This window comes from Oncorhynchus keta, chromosome 31, assembly GCF_023373465.1.
Source record: "Oncorhynchus keta strain PuntledgeMale-10-30-2019 chromosome 31, Oket_V2, whole genome shotgun sequence".
Lineage (NCBI taxonomy): Eukaryota > Metazoa > Chordata > Actinopteri > Salmoniformes > Salmonidae > Oncorhynchus > Oncorhynchus keta.
In genome coordinates this window covers 4,845,828-4,863,190 of record NC_068451.1, presented here as the reverse complement: position 1 = coordinate 4,863,190, position 17,363 = coordinate 4,845,828, and the positions used below count along the sequence as shown (strand labels likewise).

The 17,363-nt window shown below is 46.3% G+C and overlaps 1 protein-coding gene across 2 annotated transcripts in view; it reads left to right on the top strand.

Moving 5' to 3' along the window:
- LOC118364027 (zinc finger protein 407-like) overlaps positions 1–17,363 on the top strand; it is a 205,493-nt gene that overhangs the window by 73,261 nt on the left and 114,869 nt on the right. For both annotated transcript variants that reach the window (XM_052489340.1, XM_052489341.1), the window contains exon 4: positions 3,899–3,973. In XM_052489340.1, coding sequence (XP_052345300.1) covers positions 3,899–3,973 — 75 coding nt within the window. The remainder of the gene's footprint in view (positions 1–3,898; positions 3,974–17,363) is intronic.

The following is a 17,363-nucleotide window of genomic DNA, read 5'->3' as shown; positions in this document are numbered from 1 at the left end:
GGCCAGTCATGCCATCACTGTGTGTGTGTGTGCCTGTCGTCACTTCAGCGGGCCATTGCCAGGTGCCTCCATCAGGCCTGGCCAGTCATGCCATCACTGTGCGTGTGTGTGTGTGTGCCTGTCGTCTCTTCAGCAGGCCATTGCCAGGTGCCTCCATCAGACCTGGCCAGTCGTGCCATCACTGCGCGCGCGCGTGTGTGTGTCTGTCTGTCGTCTCTTCAGCAGGCCATTGCCAGGTGCCTCCATCAGACCTGGCCAGTCGTGCCATCACTGCGCGCGCGCGTGTGTGTGTCTGTCTGTCGTCTCTTCAGCGGGCCATTGCCAGGTGCCTCCATCAGGCCTGGCCAGTCGTGCCATCACTGCTTGCTGCCATGCTCAGAATAAACATGTGTGGGGGGAAAGAAGTACGAGTGAGTGATGTGAATCTCACAACATGCCAGTTTGATTTGTAACCCTCGCTATCAAAGAATGCAAATTTAAATCATATCTTTGCATATGTCTTCATGTCTTTCATGCGCATATGCAAATCGCCCCCGTTGCCTTTCAGCACTCGGTAATTAGGTTTACGAAGGACAGCTGTAATCCATAATTAACAGACACAGACATGTTTGCAAGCACTTCTTTTTCTCACCCCCCCCAATGACTTAAACAACCTATAAAAAGCTTGAAAATGCTAACTTAATTAGTGCGTTTGTTTATTCGTAGCTAGTTGAAGCGGTCGGTCGGCCAGTCAGTCAGTCAGTCAGTCAGTCAGTCAGTCAGTGCAGTGCAGTGCAGTGCAGTGCAGTGCAGTGCAGTGCCACTGTCTCCAGTCACCCAGAGTGTCTCCCTCCCCTGTGGGTTTGATCTTGTCATTCTCCTTCAGTGGATAGGAGGGCGGTTTAGTTATACTCCCAGGCGCCATTCTGGATGGATGGATGGATGGATGGAGAGATGGAGCTAGAGAGAAGAAGAGGAAAGAAGAGGAGGGAGAGAATGATGATAACAAAACAAAACAAAACAGTGGATGTTTGAATATTTATATGGGGTGTTAGCATGGGCTGGGGGGTGATGGATGTGGCTCTGGGGCGATGGTAGGAGAGCAGAAGGTGTGTGTGTGTGTGTGTGTGTGTGTGTGTGTGTGTGTGTGTGTGTGTGTGTGTGTGTGTGTGTGTGTGTGTGTGTGTGTGTGTGTGTGTGTGTGTGTGTGTGTGTGTGTGTGTGTGTGTGTGTGTGTGTGTGTGTGTGTGTGTGTGTGTGTGTGTGTGTGTGTGTGCGTGCGTGTCCAGTAGTAGGGGGAAGATGACATTGTGATATGAATGAACGGTGAAAGGATGAGGCTATATGCTCTTTACAACAAAATGACCAATAGAGAGAGTGGAAGTCAGAGAGGCAGATGGGGGGGAGACTTTTTGAGAGAACGAGAAACAAACAACCCAGAGTTGGGTAAATAGAGGAATGGAGAGAGAAAGAGAGAGAGTAACAGAGATAGAGAGAGAGAGTAACAGAGATAGAGAGAGAGTAACAGAGATAAAGAGAGAGAGTAACAGAGATCGAGAGAGAGATAAGAGAGAGAGAGTAACAGAGATAGAGAGAGAGAGAAGAGAGAGAGAGTAACAGAGATAGATAGAGAGATAAGAGAGAGAGTAACAGAGATTAAGAGAGAGAGATAAGAGAGAGAGTAACAAAGATAAAGAGAGAGAGTAAGATAGAGAGATAAGAGAGAGAGAGATAAGAGAGAGAGAGTAACAGAGATAGAGATAAGAGAGATCAGAGAGAGAGAGAGAAGAGAGAGAGAGTAACAGAGATAGAGAGAGAGTAACAGAGATAGATAGAGAGATAAGAGAGAGAGTAACAGAGATTAAGAGAGAGAGTAACAGAGAGAGATAAGAGAGAGAGTAACAGAGATAGAGAGAGAGAGATAAGAGAGATAGAGAGAGAGAGATAAGAGAGAGAGTAACAGAGATAGAGAGAGATAAGAGAGAGAGTAACAGAGATAGAGAGAGAGATAAGAGAGAGAGTAACAGAGATAGAGAGAGAGATAAGAGAGAGAGTAACAGAGATAGAGAGAGAGATAAGAGAGAGTAACAGAGATAGAGAGAGATAAGAGAGAGAGTAACAGAGATAGAGAGAGAGATAAGAGAGAGTAACAGAGATAGAGAGAGAGATAAGAGAGAGAGTAACAGAGATAGAGAGAGATAAGAGAGAGATAAGAGAGAGTAACAGAGATAGAGAGAGAGTAACAGAGATAGAGAGAGAGATAAGAGAGAGTAACAGAGATAGAGAGAGATAAGAGAGAGAGTAACAGAGATAGAGAGAGAGATAAGAGAGAGAATGTCCCACAGTGAAGACCGGTGTCTTCAGTAACACTCCAAATCACGCAGCTGCTGGCTCAGCTCTTTCTTTCTCTCTCTCTCTCTCTCTCTCTCTCTCTCTCTCTCTCTCTCTCTCTCTCTCTCTCTCTCTCTCTCTCTCTCTCTCTCTCTCTCTCTCTCTCTCTCTCTCTCTCTCTCTCTCTCTCTCTCTCTCTCTCTCTCTCTCTCTCTCTCTCTCTCTCTTTATTTCTTTCGTGTTCCTCTGTCATGTCGTCTTAGATGTGGTCGTTGTCTGTCAGCAGGACACACCGTAATAGGATGTGATTACTGGTGGTGAATTAACTGGCCAGAGGATGACACGCTAGAGAAACGGGGCTGATCCCTGACTCGTTAGGCCTGTCATCCCGCCATTAGGGCATCACAAACTGTTAAGGGAATGGAACAAACTTAGGGCTTTGAACACGGTCAGGACATTGTCTTGAAATGGTGTCTCAAATATTTCCTGTGTGTTTCTGTCTGTGTGAGTTTGCACTTGAGGGTGTATGAGTCCGGGTCATTGTTGACACACTTCTCTTTGATTTTGAATCGCTGTAATGACAGGATATCCAAGGCCATGTTCAGTAGGCACTCAACGGAGGAAAACTGGGAGTTACTACCAGACCAATAAGAAAACATTTTCTTTTTCATCTGTGAAGTGTTTTAAAACATATTTTTTTGTGTGGCCTTAGGAACACAGTGTGGCCTTAGGAACACAGTGTGGCTTTAGGAACACAGTGTGGATTTAGGAACACAGTGTGGCCTTAGGAACACAGTGTGGCTTTAGGAACACAGTGTGGCTTTAGGAACACAGTGTGGCTTTAGGAACACAGTGTGGCTTTAGGAACACAGTGTGGCTTTAGGAACACAGTGTGGCCTTAGGAACACAGTGTGGCCTTAGGAACACAGCGTGGCCTTAGGAACACAGCGTGGCCTTAGGAACACAGCGTGGCCTTAGGAACACAGTGTGGCCTTAGGAACACAGTGTGGCCTTAGGAACACAGTGTGGCCTTAGGAACACAGTGTGGCCTTAGGAACACAGTGTGGCCTTAGGAACACAGTGTGGCCTTAGGAACACAGTGTGGCCTTAGGAACACAGTGTGGCTTTAGGAACACAGTGTGGCCTTAGGAACACAGTGTGGCCTTAGGAACACAGTGTGGCCTTAGGAACACAGTGTGGCCTTAGGAACACAGTGTGGCCTTAGGAACACAGTGTGGCTTTAGGAACACAGTGTGGCCTTAGGAACACAGTGTGGCCTTAGGAACACAGTGTGGCTTTAGGAACACGGGTGAAACCCATTGCCTTAGTTAACCTGCTGCATCCATGTGGCTTTGTCCTGACTACAAGTTTTCCAGAATCAGGAAGGAATAAACAGGAAATATGTAATCCTCCAACCAGGATTTCTGGAAAGGCAGGGAATTTATTGAAAGTTTTGCAACCCTAATCGTGACTAGTTATTGTAAAAAGTCATCTCTGTCTGCCCCCCCCCCGTTAACCCTTTCATTGACTGTGGTAAAGAGGCCCTCTTTGTTAACCCTTTGCCCCCCTGTGTTCTCTCTCTGACCAGGTGGGCCTTTGTGATGAAGAAGCACCTGAGCACTCACCTGTTGGGGAAACATGGACTGGGCCAGCCCAAAGAGAGGTAGGACTGACTATCTTTACCACTCTCCGTCTCTCTGCATTTCTCTCTCTCTCGCTCGCTCTCCCTCTCTCGCTCTCTCTCTCCGCCCCCCCCCCCCTCTCAGTATTTATATCACACCCTCTTTGTCAATCTGTTCCCCTCCTCCCTCCCTCTCTCTCCTCTCCTCCCTCTCTCTGTATGATTGGGAAGATGTGATGTCTCCATCTCTCTCCGTGATGTTGTGTGTAAAACTTTCCCAGTGCGCCCCTGTCTGTCTGTCAGCGACGCGGCCCGACTGTCAGCCCGCGTTGTGTGTGTATGTATGTGTGTGTGTGTGTGTGATGAAGACAAAGTTGCGAAGTCTCCATGGCATGCGAGAATGAGACGTTAAACACCCCTCAATCTGTCAAACGGACCCACTAAGAGCTCTTGCATTTTTTTTGTGTGTTACATCTGAAAACCGCCTTTCAAATTGAGACTATTCGTATTGGATGTCGTATTAGATATGACAAGGGGCTTGAGTAGGCGCATCATATGCTCCCCTGTAAATACACACTCATTATTATCTGGATTCAGACTGGCAGCTGCTCGTTGGGAGAGAAATTCTCATATCCCACAACTATTTCACTTGTCTGCTTTATTCTCGTAAAACAGCACACGACAAACTAAACTGTCCAGGACAGGAAGGTTTGTACCACATATTTTTTTCATTTGTGCCTTTATTTAACGAGGCAAGTCAGTTAAGAACACATTTTTATTTACAACGACGGCCTACTGGGGAACAGTGGGTTAACTGCCTTGTTCAGGGGCAGAACGACGTATTTTTACCTTGTCAGCTCGGGGATTCGATCTAGCAACCTTTCGGTTACTGGCCCAACGCTCTAACCACTAGTCTACCTGCCGCCCTGAATGTTATTCAAGATGAATTGCCAGATATTTTGTTCATTTGGCTTTTTTTGTTTCGTAGTTTGAGGATGCTGGTTGGTAATGTGAGTGAAATCACAGTGGGGTTTGTAGGTGGATTGTGTCTGAATGAAAGACCTCTGTGTCCTTGGCTCGGTATTAGAGGGTGACATTACAGCAAAGGTCGGAGAGAGCACGCGCATGTGCACAAACGCGAACACACACACGCACACACCAGCGACAGGCATGAATGGAGTGGCCTTGTGGAGCTTGTGTTACCTGCCATTTATAGCGTTACAGTCATGTGTGCATACATTCAGAGTGTGTCTCTGCCAAAACTAACTATAGTCACCCTGCTGCCCCATAAAACATACCGCATTGCCATACAATACCATTACATCACACACATACATACACACACAAACGTATTGTACGCATGTGCACGTGAGCGAGCCAAGTGCATGTATGCATACAGACATCGGTGTTGTACCATTATTTTCTACTGCTTCTCTCTCTCTCTTACACACACACACACACACACACACACACACACACACACACACACACACACACACACACACACACACACACACACACACACACACACACACACACACACACACACACACACACACACACACACACACACACACACAGCGAGAGGCCATGAGGTTTGTTCTATTTAAACCTGTAAAACACGGTGTCATCATTTTTCTGACAGTCCTGGAGACAGAATTTATCTCATCATTAATTAACCATCATATTTCCAACGCAGCAGTGCTTAATTAGCACAAGGTCATTGGGGAGGGCTTATTAAGTGGAACAAATTTGGGTGAGTGTAAGTGAGGAGAGAGAGGGAGAGGGGGGAGAGTTGATGGAGACAGACTGACATGAAGAGAGAAAAAGAGAAAAGGGAGAATGTGGAGAGTGTATAGTGGCAGTGGTTTTAGCCAGCTCTTGACAGTGCTGGCCCAATGATTGATAACTGCACCAGTTTGAAAAGCCCAGACTTGGAGACTCGAGGGGTAGCTGGGGACTGGAGAAGGGGGGAGGAGGGGAGAGGGGACTGGAGTGGTAACTGGGGACCAGGCGAGAGGGGATAAGGGGAGAGGGAGGGAGGTAGAGGGACCGGGGGCTGGCGGGAGTGGGGGAGCCAATTGCAAACATATGCTGGCTGGCAGGGGAGGCAGGGGAGAGATGGATTGCAGCAGGACAGTGTCAGAGAGGCTGTTTCATCACCATCTCCACGGCCCTATTCACCTGGTATTTTTAGAACACTGGGGAGATCTGTTAGTCAAAGGAAGAGAAGAGGAGGGAGGGGAGGAGGACGAGAGAAGGGAGGGGAGGAGGACGACGAGAGAAGGGAGGGGAGGAGGACGAGCGGAGAGACCTGACTAGTCGTGGTGCCCAGCTCCAGTTAGCTTGGTTTGTCTGGGCTCTGGAAAAACAGGTTATTTTGGGTGGGGGGGGAGAAATGGGCTGGGCTGGGATGGGCACAGGATCCGGAGGTAAGATGACAAACTCCAGCCTCCATGACAGGTTGAGAGAGGGAGGGAGAGGGAGGGAGGGAGAGAGAGAGAGAAAGAGGGAGGAGTTCTGGCCTGTTCTAATATGACACATCTGGGTCCCGGTTTCATTCACCACTATTCTTCACTGCATGGCACTGTGGGTAGTTTGGAGGTCTGCCTACTTTTGTGTCTGTCTATGTGTGGATATACAGTCAGGTCTAGATTTATTGGCACCCTTGATGAAGATGAGCAAAAAAGACTGAATCAAATAAAGAATACAAACACTGAGCTACAGGTAACTGCCAAAACAGAAGAAACACTTGAGTAAATGAGGGTTACGAAGTATATTGAGAGCAGGTACCCCCGCACATGTGTGGTTCCTGAGTTAATTAAGCATGCATCAAAATGCCCAGTTGCCCATTATTTTGGCTTCCAAACCTAGAAGAGATCTGTGTGTGTGTGTGTGTGTGTGTGTGTGTGTGTGTGTGTGTGTGTGTGTGTGTGTGTGTGTGTGTGTGTGTGTGTGTGTGTGTGTGTGTGTGTGTGTGTGTGTGTGTGTGTGTGTGTGTGTGTGTGTGTGTGTGTCACTAAATTTCAAACCCAATTGAACACTTATGGTAGATACTGGAGCGGTGCCTGAGACAGTTTTCCACCACCTTCAACAAATGATGGAGTTTCTTGCAGAATAATTCTGTCGCATCCCTCCAATAGAGTTCAGACACTTGTAGAATCTATGCCAAGGTACATTGAAGCTGTTCTGGCTCGTGGTGGCGGCGCAACCCCCTATTAAGGCACGTTATCTTCGTGTTTCCTAAATTTTGGCAGTTACCTATATATATTACACAACATTTTGTGGGAAAATTATCATATTTTGGAAATATAGTTTAACTAGTACAAACATTTTATTTTATTTTTTTAAAGAAAGGGGTCAAAATACCTGGCACCCCGGTTTACTCCGCCACCCTCCCCTTGCGAGGATAATGGCACTGAGTCTTTTTCTATAATGTTTTATGAGATTGGAGACCACGTTGGGAGGGATCTCAGACCATTCCTCCATACATAATATTTCCAAATCCTTGATATCCTCATCTGCTCTTATGGACTCGCCTCTTCAATTCAAACAAAATGCCAAAATGTTGATTTTTTTTGTGGTCAATGAACCATTTCTTTGTGGATTTGTCCTTTCGGTAGTCAAATATACAGTGAGCTCCAAAAGTATTGGAACAGTAACACATTTTTTGTTGTTGTTTAGGCTCTGTACTCCAGCACTTTGGATGTGAAATGATACAATGACTGTGAGGTTAAAGTGCAGACTGTCAGCTTTAATTTGAGGGGTATTTTCTTCCATATCGGGTCGTAGTCCCCCTATTTTAGGGGACCAAAAGTCGTATATGTCTGTTGAAGTAGTCAAAAGTGTAGTATTTGGTCCTATATTCCTAGCATGCAATGATTACATCAAGCGTGTGACTACAAATGTGTTGGCACCGTTTGCTGTTTGGAGTGCAGGTCTGGACTATATCAATTACACGCCACTTGTTCTTGAGGAAGACCAAGAGGTAGACCACCGCCAGGTAATATATCAATTACATGAGATGGTTGCAGGTCCCTGAGAAGAGATTTAATACGCTCTGGGCTATTTATGAATATACTAAACCAAGGTTTGATGCGTATGGTTCTGTGCAATTCTCATTTTATATGTTTTTGCTAACTTTTGTGTAGCATTTGTGGATCCGAGCTGATGCAAGACGTGTTTCATGTCCAAATCATCATCAAAAGTGTCTTAAGAAAATGTGTGTAGCTCGCTGAAGTGCGAGAAATGCTAATATCAGGTATAGTGACTTGCTTTGGTTTTGGGCCACAAATGCTACAACATAAGCGTTTGAAGACAGTGGCCAGAGATACAAAACCAAGGCATGGTTTGTTTTCTTACCTTCCCCGTTGGCTGCTTACAGGAAACCCAGTAAGTCGTTGTATCATTTGGGTGAACTATCCCTGCAATTTGACAGAGTGAAATGTGTGAGATAAATGAAACAATAATGAATATATATACCTACAATTCAATAGCTTGGTGGAGTAGGCCTAGGTCTACGTGTGTGTCAAATCAAATTGTATTGTTCACATACAATTGTTTAGTAGATGTTGTTGCGGGTATACAGAAATGTTTGTGTGTGCGTGTGCGTGTGCGTGTGCGTGTGCGTGTGTGTGTGTGTGTGTGTGTGTGTGTGTGTGTGTGTGTGTGTGTGTGTGTGTGTGTGTGTGTGTGTGTGTGTGTGTGTGTGTGTGTGCGTGCGTGTGCGTGCGTGCGTGTGTGTGTGACATGTATGTGTGTCGTGTGCGTGTGTGTGCGTGACATGTATCTGTGTTGTGTGTGTGTGCGTGCGTGCGCGTGTGTGTGTGTGACATGTATCTGTCTCGTGTGTGTGTGTGTGCGTGCGTGCGTGTGTGTGTGACATGTATCTGTGTCGTGTGTGTGTGTTTGAGTCTCTGTGAGTGAGAGAGGCTTGTGTGTTGCTGGTTTGAAAGATGTAAATGCACCTAAACCAACAATTGAACGAGGCAGAGTTTTGCTGTTGTGATTGACGGCAGTGACCTCGCCTTAATTGAACGTAATTTTGAGCAATTTAAAAACAAAGTGTTCAAAGATGACTGACCAGTCTAAGGTACCCATGTTTTTTTAGGCAATTGTAAAACTACCCCCCATTTTCCCATTTATAATAATAAAGCGTTTGAACTAATACACTCCTCACTCATTAAATGGGCGTGTTGACAGCCAAGTGAGTCCTATTTATTTAACTGATAAAGTTGGTGAAAAGGTTTTCATAAGAACTATCAATGTGGGGCAGTAACATTGGAAAAAGAAAAATTGACCACGACACAGAACAACCATTACTTTTGCTGGGTATGTTCATTCATGTCCACTTACTGTATTTAGCCAATAAGGCGATCCCCAAATCACAATTTTTTTATTTGAATCAGATTTGTCATTTAGAAACTAATATTCAACGATTCTGCAAATATGTAAAACATTTTTTTAAAAACAACAACACTATGACTGATCAAATCTCTTATGGCTTTGTCCTGTCCCTCTGCCACAGACACATTTGGGGGCTTTCTTGGCACTCTGGTATGTTGATAGACTTGCGCCCGTGGCTCCTGCTCCATGATAAAACAGGGGACAGTGGGGTAAGTTAAGCCAAAGGGGTACGTTGAGCCGCCCTTGTTTCTAGGAAGCCATACACAAAATGAATCATCATCTAGATCTAGGAAGAGGTCATCAATTTCTTGGACTCTGTGAAGGAAGAAACCACATGGGAAACCACATGGGAAACCACATGGGAAACCACATGGGAAAAGTGATAAGCAAGTTAGGTCCAAAAAAACAGATTTTCACCATGTCAAATGAATTGATTGTGTTAGAGGTTCCATGATGCTTATGTCTAAACCAAAGTAGATCATTTTAAGATTGTTCTATACATCAGTTGGGAGTCTCTAAAAGCTTCAAATTGAGGTCCTAAACCTAGCATGAAAGTGTGTTCTTGTAGCTGAGTGGGCTAATATAGTCAAAATGATTACCTTGGGGTAAGTTGAGCCAAAGTCCATGTGGTAAATTGAGCCAACGGTTGAACCAATGGCAAATTGAGCAAATTGAAGCGTTTTCTTCCCAGGTGTAATGCAAGGAATTATCACTGGGATATGAGGTAACGAAGTGTATTTTTTTAGGCGCCAAGCCTGTGTTAATAGATGCTTAAAATTAATCAAAGACAGAAAAGTGATTGTGTTGAATTGTGGTTGGGAAATGACGTAGGCATGGGTTTAAAAAGAGGTCATATTTTATTCAGTACAGAAATGTGTAGGCGGCTTAATTTACCCTGTCCAGTGGCTCAACTTAAGTTGTGCCAGTACAATTTTTGGGACAAGCTTTGTTTTCAAAACTGTAATGTTTGCGTGAATTCTGATGTCTTTCCAGGGATACACAACAGCCTGAAATATCAGTATGTCAATATCTTTCTTAGAAAGAATACTATATTTCCCTTGACAGAATGATGCAGAATGTAAAAAATGGCTCAGCTTACCCCACTCTCCCCTACTCAAATCAGCTAAATGTGAGTCGAACCGATCAAATCCTAATTCTTCAAATCTTTGGGGTCAGCCCTAGTAGCCAAGCCAATATCACATACAGTACACACATCACCAAGGAGAGAGGAAACAAATAATGAGTTAGCCTAGCTGACATTAGGTATTAATACTGCATGATGGTTCAACAAAGACATGTATGTGGTGTGTTCACAACCACACTCTACTGCAGTGCTGCTCAGGTACGGGCAGCTTGTCTGTCACAACCACACTCTACTGCAGTGCTGCTCAGGTACAGGCAGCTTGTCTGTGCCAGAGGCCGAGGGTGGCAGAGCGGGCATCTGGCTTGGCAGCACCAGGTTCTGGGCTCACAGCCGCTTCCCAGTATGCCGTGCGGTGTAGCCATATTGCCCGGTCGCTGTGGACTGGGACGGGGCAGACTGGACAGGGGCAGAGGGGGCGGAAGAGTCCTGCAGGGTAGCAGCACGGTGGCAATGTGTACCACACAGAGTCCAAAGCCCTGCCACACTCACAGGGGTCAAATTACATTAGAGTGTGTGTGTGCGTGCGTGTGTGTGTGTGTTTACTCTCTAGAACGGTGCTGTGGCGAGAGGACGAGGTTAAGAGAGAAATATTGTTGCCCTTAATTCTTTGGATTAAATCCATCCTCTTCATTTTTAAGAATGAATCCATCTCCCCCTGTTTCTCCCTGTCTCCCTTACCTGTCAGTATCAGCTCTGAATTGAATTGTTACCACCCAAGAGTAATGGTGTCATGGTTAGGCAATCACTGCTTACTGTACACAGACAATGGCTTGGCACCCAGAACAAGTATGATATGACAGTCACAGGGCCATGTTCATTAGGCACCAAACGGAGGAAAGAAGACTGAAACAGGGAGGGACTACCTGGACTTGTCCAATACAAAAGCTTACATTTTCCATTGGGTGCCCTAATGAACACAACCATATCCTATATTACGACCATAGGGGCTGAATGCACAATGCAGATATGTGTTTGTGCATTTTAAAGGCTTTGAACTGCAGCAACAGTCACTGCCACTGTGGTAAACGGGTTTCCCTGAGTCAGTCTCCTGTGGCTGGTGTGTAGTAGAGAGGGCGTAGTGGCCCATCGCTCACCTTTTTGTGTTGCTGTGTGTTTGTTTGAACAGGCGCCAGTGGACACGGCCTCTGTTTACCCTACTCAATATTTCATGAGGGATGAACGGTCGGCGCCGAATGAGGGATCGCGTTAATATTGCCATTGAAATTAAACGCTAATTAGAAATGTGTTAGTCTGAAAGCCATTGCAGTCTATAAAAGTTTGATTACTGGAAAATTAGGTGCATTACGTTTTTATGGGTTGGCCTGTGCGATCGCTGGAGAATGGTTTTATGCACTTGTCATGGGCATATGGTGCAGGCTGGCGACGTGCGTGTTTGTGCGTGTTTGTGCGTGTGTACACGCGTGGTGTAAAGTACATAAGTAAAAAATACTTTAAAGTACTACTTAAGTAGTTTTTGTTGGTGTCTGTACTTGACTTTACTATTTATATTTTTGATTACTTTCACTACTCCATATTTTTCCTGACACCCAGAAGTACTTGTTTTGAATTCTTAGCAGGACAGGAAAGTGGTCTAATTCCCGCACTTAAAGAGAAAATCCCTGGTCATCCGTACTGCATCTGATCTGGCGGACTCACTTAACACAAAAGCTTTGTTTGTAAATTATGTCTGAGTGTTCCCATGGCAGTCCGTAAATTTAAAAAACAAGAAAATCATGCTGTCCGGAATTTGAAATGATTTATTTTTTACTTTTGATACTTAAGTATATTTTAGCAATTACATTTAGCGTTGATACTTAAGTATATTTAAAAACCAAATACTTTAAAAAACTTTTACTCAAGTAGGATTTTACTGGGTGACTTTCACTTTTACTTGAGTCATTTTCTATTAAGGTATCTTTACTTTTACTCAAGTATGACAATTAGGTACTTCTTCCACCACTGTGTACACGGCTGCGTTCTGAAAACCTGAGTTCCTCATATGCAACAAATCTTCCCGTGATGAAATCATCTGAATGTTGTTATCAGTCAGACAGACCAGTCGGCCTAACGACCAGCAGCAGTTTAGTCTAGGTCTAAACTAGTTGTAATGTAATATAGCATAATATAGCAATAGCATGATCCTAAATCAGCACTCATTATCTGAGAGACTTTATGAATATGGGTCTTGTTCCAATATCGTTGTTCCAATATCCACACTAGCACTTAGTATGAAGCAATGTAGAGCATTGGGCCAGTAACACAAAGGTCGCTGTTTTGAATCCCTGAGCCGGCAAGGTGGAAAAATCTGCCGTTCTGCCCTTGAGCAAGGCAGTTAACCCCCACAACAACTGCTCCCCGGGCGCCGGTGACGACGTACACATCGATTAAACATTTCGGGTTGAATGCATTCAATTGTTCAACTGACTAGGTATCCCCCTAGTATAGACATTTGGACAGACCAGTAGACTAGCTACTCTCTGCCAGACCTCCCAATCCATCTCCCAAGCCTCTAACTTTCAGTCTAGGAATGATGTCATCAACTAGCGTTAGCAGAAACCACGAGAGAAGAGAATGCGCTCAGCTCAGCCGCCGTCTAATTTATGACAAGAGCACAAGTGGAAGAGCTAGCATTGTGTGGCTAATTGACGAGAGGTCAGAGTACCCTTACCGCGACTCCCTGCAACTCCATGTGGGCTACTTCTTTCTGCCTTTCTCAATTGAAACGTCAGACTGTCACTGTCACAAGGAATGGATGTTGCCAGGCCTCACTAATGAACCAATGAATCAATGAATTAGCTAAGCAGCGATTAAACTAATGCGAGCTGAACGGAGGAGCCGTGGACATATCCTGGAGAAGGTGATTAGCGCCGAAAAAAAGATACCGGCGCACGAACCCGTCGCGGCTGACAATATCAATTATGACAAGTTTCTCAAACTTTGGACGTTTTCCTCGTTTGTTAGCGTGTTAATGGATTTATCATCACTTCCTGATGTTGTATTGATGTATTAAGATGTTTATATTTTTTCGTGCCGATCCGCCCACACGGGCACATAGGAGATACATATTAGCATGTGGTACCTGTGTTCAAGCTGGTTAACCATAGTGAGAGACAGTGGATAAGATCTCTAACACAGTTTTCATCATGCGTGTGACTCTTCACTTACTGTACGGTGCATGGTGGGCAGATTGATTCAGCTCGTTGGTCAGGTTTGCGTTGCCGGGTGTGCATGTGTGTGTATAGTGGGCGCAATACTGTGTGTGTGTGTGTGTGCGCGCGTGTGTGTGTGTGTGTGCGCGTGTGTGCATGTGTGTGTGTGTGCGTGTGTGTGTGCGTGTGCGCGTGTGTGTGTGCGTGTGTAGGGCTGCGAGAGAGAGCATAGCGTGTGGGTTAAGGAGGTCCAAGAATAGACATGTCATAATCAACTTTGCGGCGTACAGCGGGTGGTTTGTTCGGCCCGAGTATCAAATCATCTCCCCAAGTTTTGTTTTCCGAATTCAAAAAAACCCTGAGCCGAAATGGTTCGAGAGAGAAAAAAAGAACGAGAGGGTCTCCTTGATTATGTGACATCCTCCGGAAGGCCTCTGGAGTTGTTTCCTCCATTACTTAGGGGGGAAAAAGCCTTCTCACTATTGAGACTGTCACTCTCAATTTGGGCTAACGGTAAGCATGCACAGGCCTCCTGGATATTCTCCCCACCCAGAGGGCCCCCACCCCCCACTCTGCCCTTCCCGCCACCGATCGCCGCGGTGACAGTTTGATTAGATCATCAATCGTGGCTGTTAACAGCGGTTTTCCTGAGCACCTGGGCAGGCAGGTCACACCTGGCTCTCAGCTACCGCTGTCCCCATGACCCAACACTGTGTGTGCGTGTGTGCTAGTGCACCTTTCTCTTTCTGTGTCTCTGTGTGTGTGTGTGCACGTGTGTGTGTTTCTCATTTCCATTGGCACAGGGGGATTTGAAATGACCCACACGGTACACTGCAGGATTTTATTGAGTGAATGTATATCTGACTGTGTTTGCTGCTGTTTCAGCTCAATACAAATGACAAGTTATTAGACTTAGCTTGTTATTTTCTCCTGATATTGTTTTGTTGGGCACTGCAGGTCAAGGTAGTAATCAATTCTATAATTGTATTACAATGGGTTTGAGAGATTGTTTTTTAGGGGGGGAGTTGTGTGTGTGTGTGTGTGTGTGTGTGTGTGTGTGTGTGTGTGTGTGTGTGTGTGTGTGTGTGTGTAAACTCAGCAAAAAAATAAACGGCCCTTTTTCAGGATCCTGTCTTTCAAAGATAATTTGTAAAAATCCAAATAACTTCACAGATCTTCATTGTAAAGGTTTTAAACTCTGTTTCCCATGCTTGTTCAGTGAACCGTAAACAATTAAAGAACATGCACCTGTGGAACGGTCGTTAAGACACTAACAGCTTACAGGCGGTAGGCAATTAAGGTCACAGTTATGAAAACTTAGGACACTAAAGAGGCCTTTCTACTGACTCTGAAAAACACCAAAGAAAGATGCCCAGTGTCCCAGCTCATCTGCGTGAACGTGCCTTAGGCATGCTGCAAGGAGGCAGGATGGCAGATGTGGCCAGGCCAATAAATTGCAATGTCCGTACTGTGAGACGCCTAAGACAGTGCTACAGGTAGATGGGACGGACAGCTGATCGTCCTCGCATTGGCAGACCACGTGTAACAACACCTGCACAGGATCGGTACATCCGAGCATCACTCCTGCAGGACAGGTACAGGATGGCAACAACAACTGCCCGAGTTACACCAGGAATGCACAGTCCCTCAATCACTGCTTAGACTGTCCACAATAGGCTGAGATAGGCTGGACTGAGGGCTTGTAGGCCTTTTGTAAGGCAGGTCCTCACCAGACATCACCGGCAACAAATTCACCTATGGGCACAAACCCACCGTCGCTGGACCAGACAGGAATGGCAAAAAGTGCTCTTCGCTGACAAGTCGTGGTTTTGTCTTACCAGGGATGATGGTAGGATTCCCGTTTATCATTGAAGAAACGATCGTTACACCGAGGCCTGTACTCTGGAACGTGATCGATTTGGAGGTGGAGGGTCCATCATGGTCTGGAGCGGTATGTCACAGCATCATCGGACTGAGCTTGTTGTCATTGCAGGCAATCTCAACTCTGTGCTTTACAGGGAAGACATCCTCCTCTCTCATGTGGTACCCTTCCTGCAGGCTCATCCTGACATTACATTTACATTTAAGTCATTTAGCAGACGCTCTTATCCAGAGCGACTTACAAATTGGTGCATTCACCTTATGACATCCAGTGGAACAGTCACTTTACAATAGTGCATCTAAATCTTAAAAGGGGGGTGAGAAGGATTACTTATCCTATCCTAGGTATTCCTTAAAGAGGTGGGGTTTCAGGTGTCTCCGGAAGGTGGTGATTGACTCCGCTGTCCTGGCGTCGTGAGGGAGTTTGTTCCACCATTGGGGGGCCAGAGCAGCGAACTGTTTTGACTGGGCTGAGCGGGAACTGTGCTTCCTCAGTGGTAGGGAGGCGAGCAGGCCAGAGGTGGATGAACGCAGTGCCCTTGTTTGGGTGTAGGGCCTGATCAGAGCCTGGAGGTACTGAGGTGCCGTTTCCCCTCACAGCTCCGTAGGCAAGCACCATGGTCTTGTAGCGGATGCGAGCTTCAACTGGAAGCCAGTGGAGAGAGCGGAGGAGCGGGGTGACGTGAGAGAACTTGGGAAGGTTGAACACCAGACGGGCTGCGGCGTTCTGGATGAGTTGTAGGGGTTTAATGGCACAGGCAGGGAGCCCAGCCAACAGCGAGTTGCAGTAATCCAGACAGGAGATGACAAGTGCCTGGATTAGGACCTGCGCCGCTTCCTGTGTGAGGCAGGGTCGTACTCTGCGGATGTTGTAGAGCATGAACCTACAGGAACGGGCCACCGCCTTGATGTTAGTTGAGAACGACAGGGTGTTGTCCAGGATCACGCCAAGGTTCTTAGCGCTCTGGGAGGAGGACACAATGGAGTTGTCAACCGTGATGGCGAGATCATGGAACGGGCAGTCCTTCCCGGGAGGAAGAGCAGCTCCGTCTTGCCGAGGTTCAGCTTGAGGTGGTGATCCGTCATCCACACTGATATGTCTGCCAGACATGCAGAGATGCGATTCGCCACCTGGTCATCAGAAGGGGGAAAGGAGAAGATTAATTGTGTGTCGTCTGCATAGCAATGATAGGAGAGACCATGTGAGGTTATGACAGAGCCAAGTGACTTGGTGTATAGCGAGAATAGGAGAGGGCCTAGAACAGAGCCCTGGGGACACCAGTGGTGAGAGCGCGTGGTGAGGAGACAGATTCTCGCCACGCCACCTGGTAGGAGCGACCTGTCAGGTAGGACGCAATCCAAGCGTGGGCCGCGCCGGAGATGCCCAACTCGGAGAGGGTGGAGAGGAGGATCTGATGGTTCACAGTATCGAAGGCAGCCGATAGGTCTAGAAGGATGAGAGCAGAGGAGAGAGAGTTAGCTTTAGCGGTGCGGAGCGCCTCCGTGATACAGAGAAGAGCAGTCTCAGTTGAATGACTAGTCTTGAAACCTGACTGATTTGGATCAAGAAGGTCATTCTGAGAGAGATAGCGGTAGAGCTGGCCAAGGACAGCACGCTCAAGAGTTTTGGAGAGAAAAGAGAGAAGGGATACTGGTCTGTAGTTGTTGACATCGGAGGGATCGAGTGTAGGTTTTTTCAGAAGGGGTGCAACTCTCGCTCTCTTGAAGACGGGAGGGACGTAGCCAGCGGTCAGGGATGAGTTGATGAGCGAGGTGAGGTAAGGGAGAAGGTCTCCGGAAATGGTCTGGAGAAGAGAGGTGGGGATAGGGTCAAGCGGGTAGGTTGTTGGGC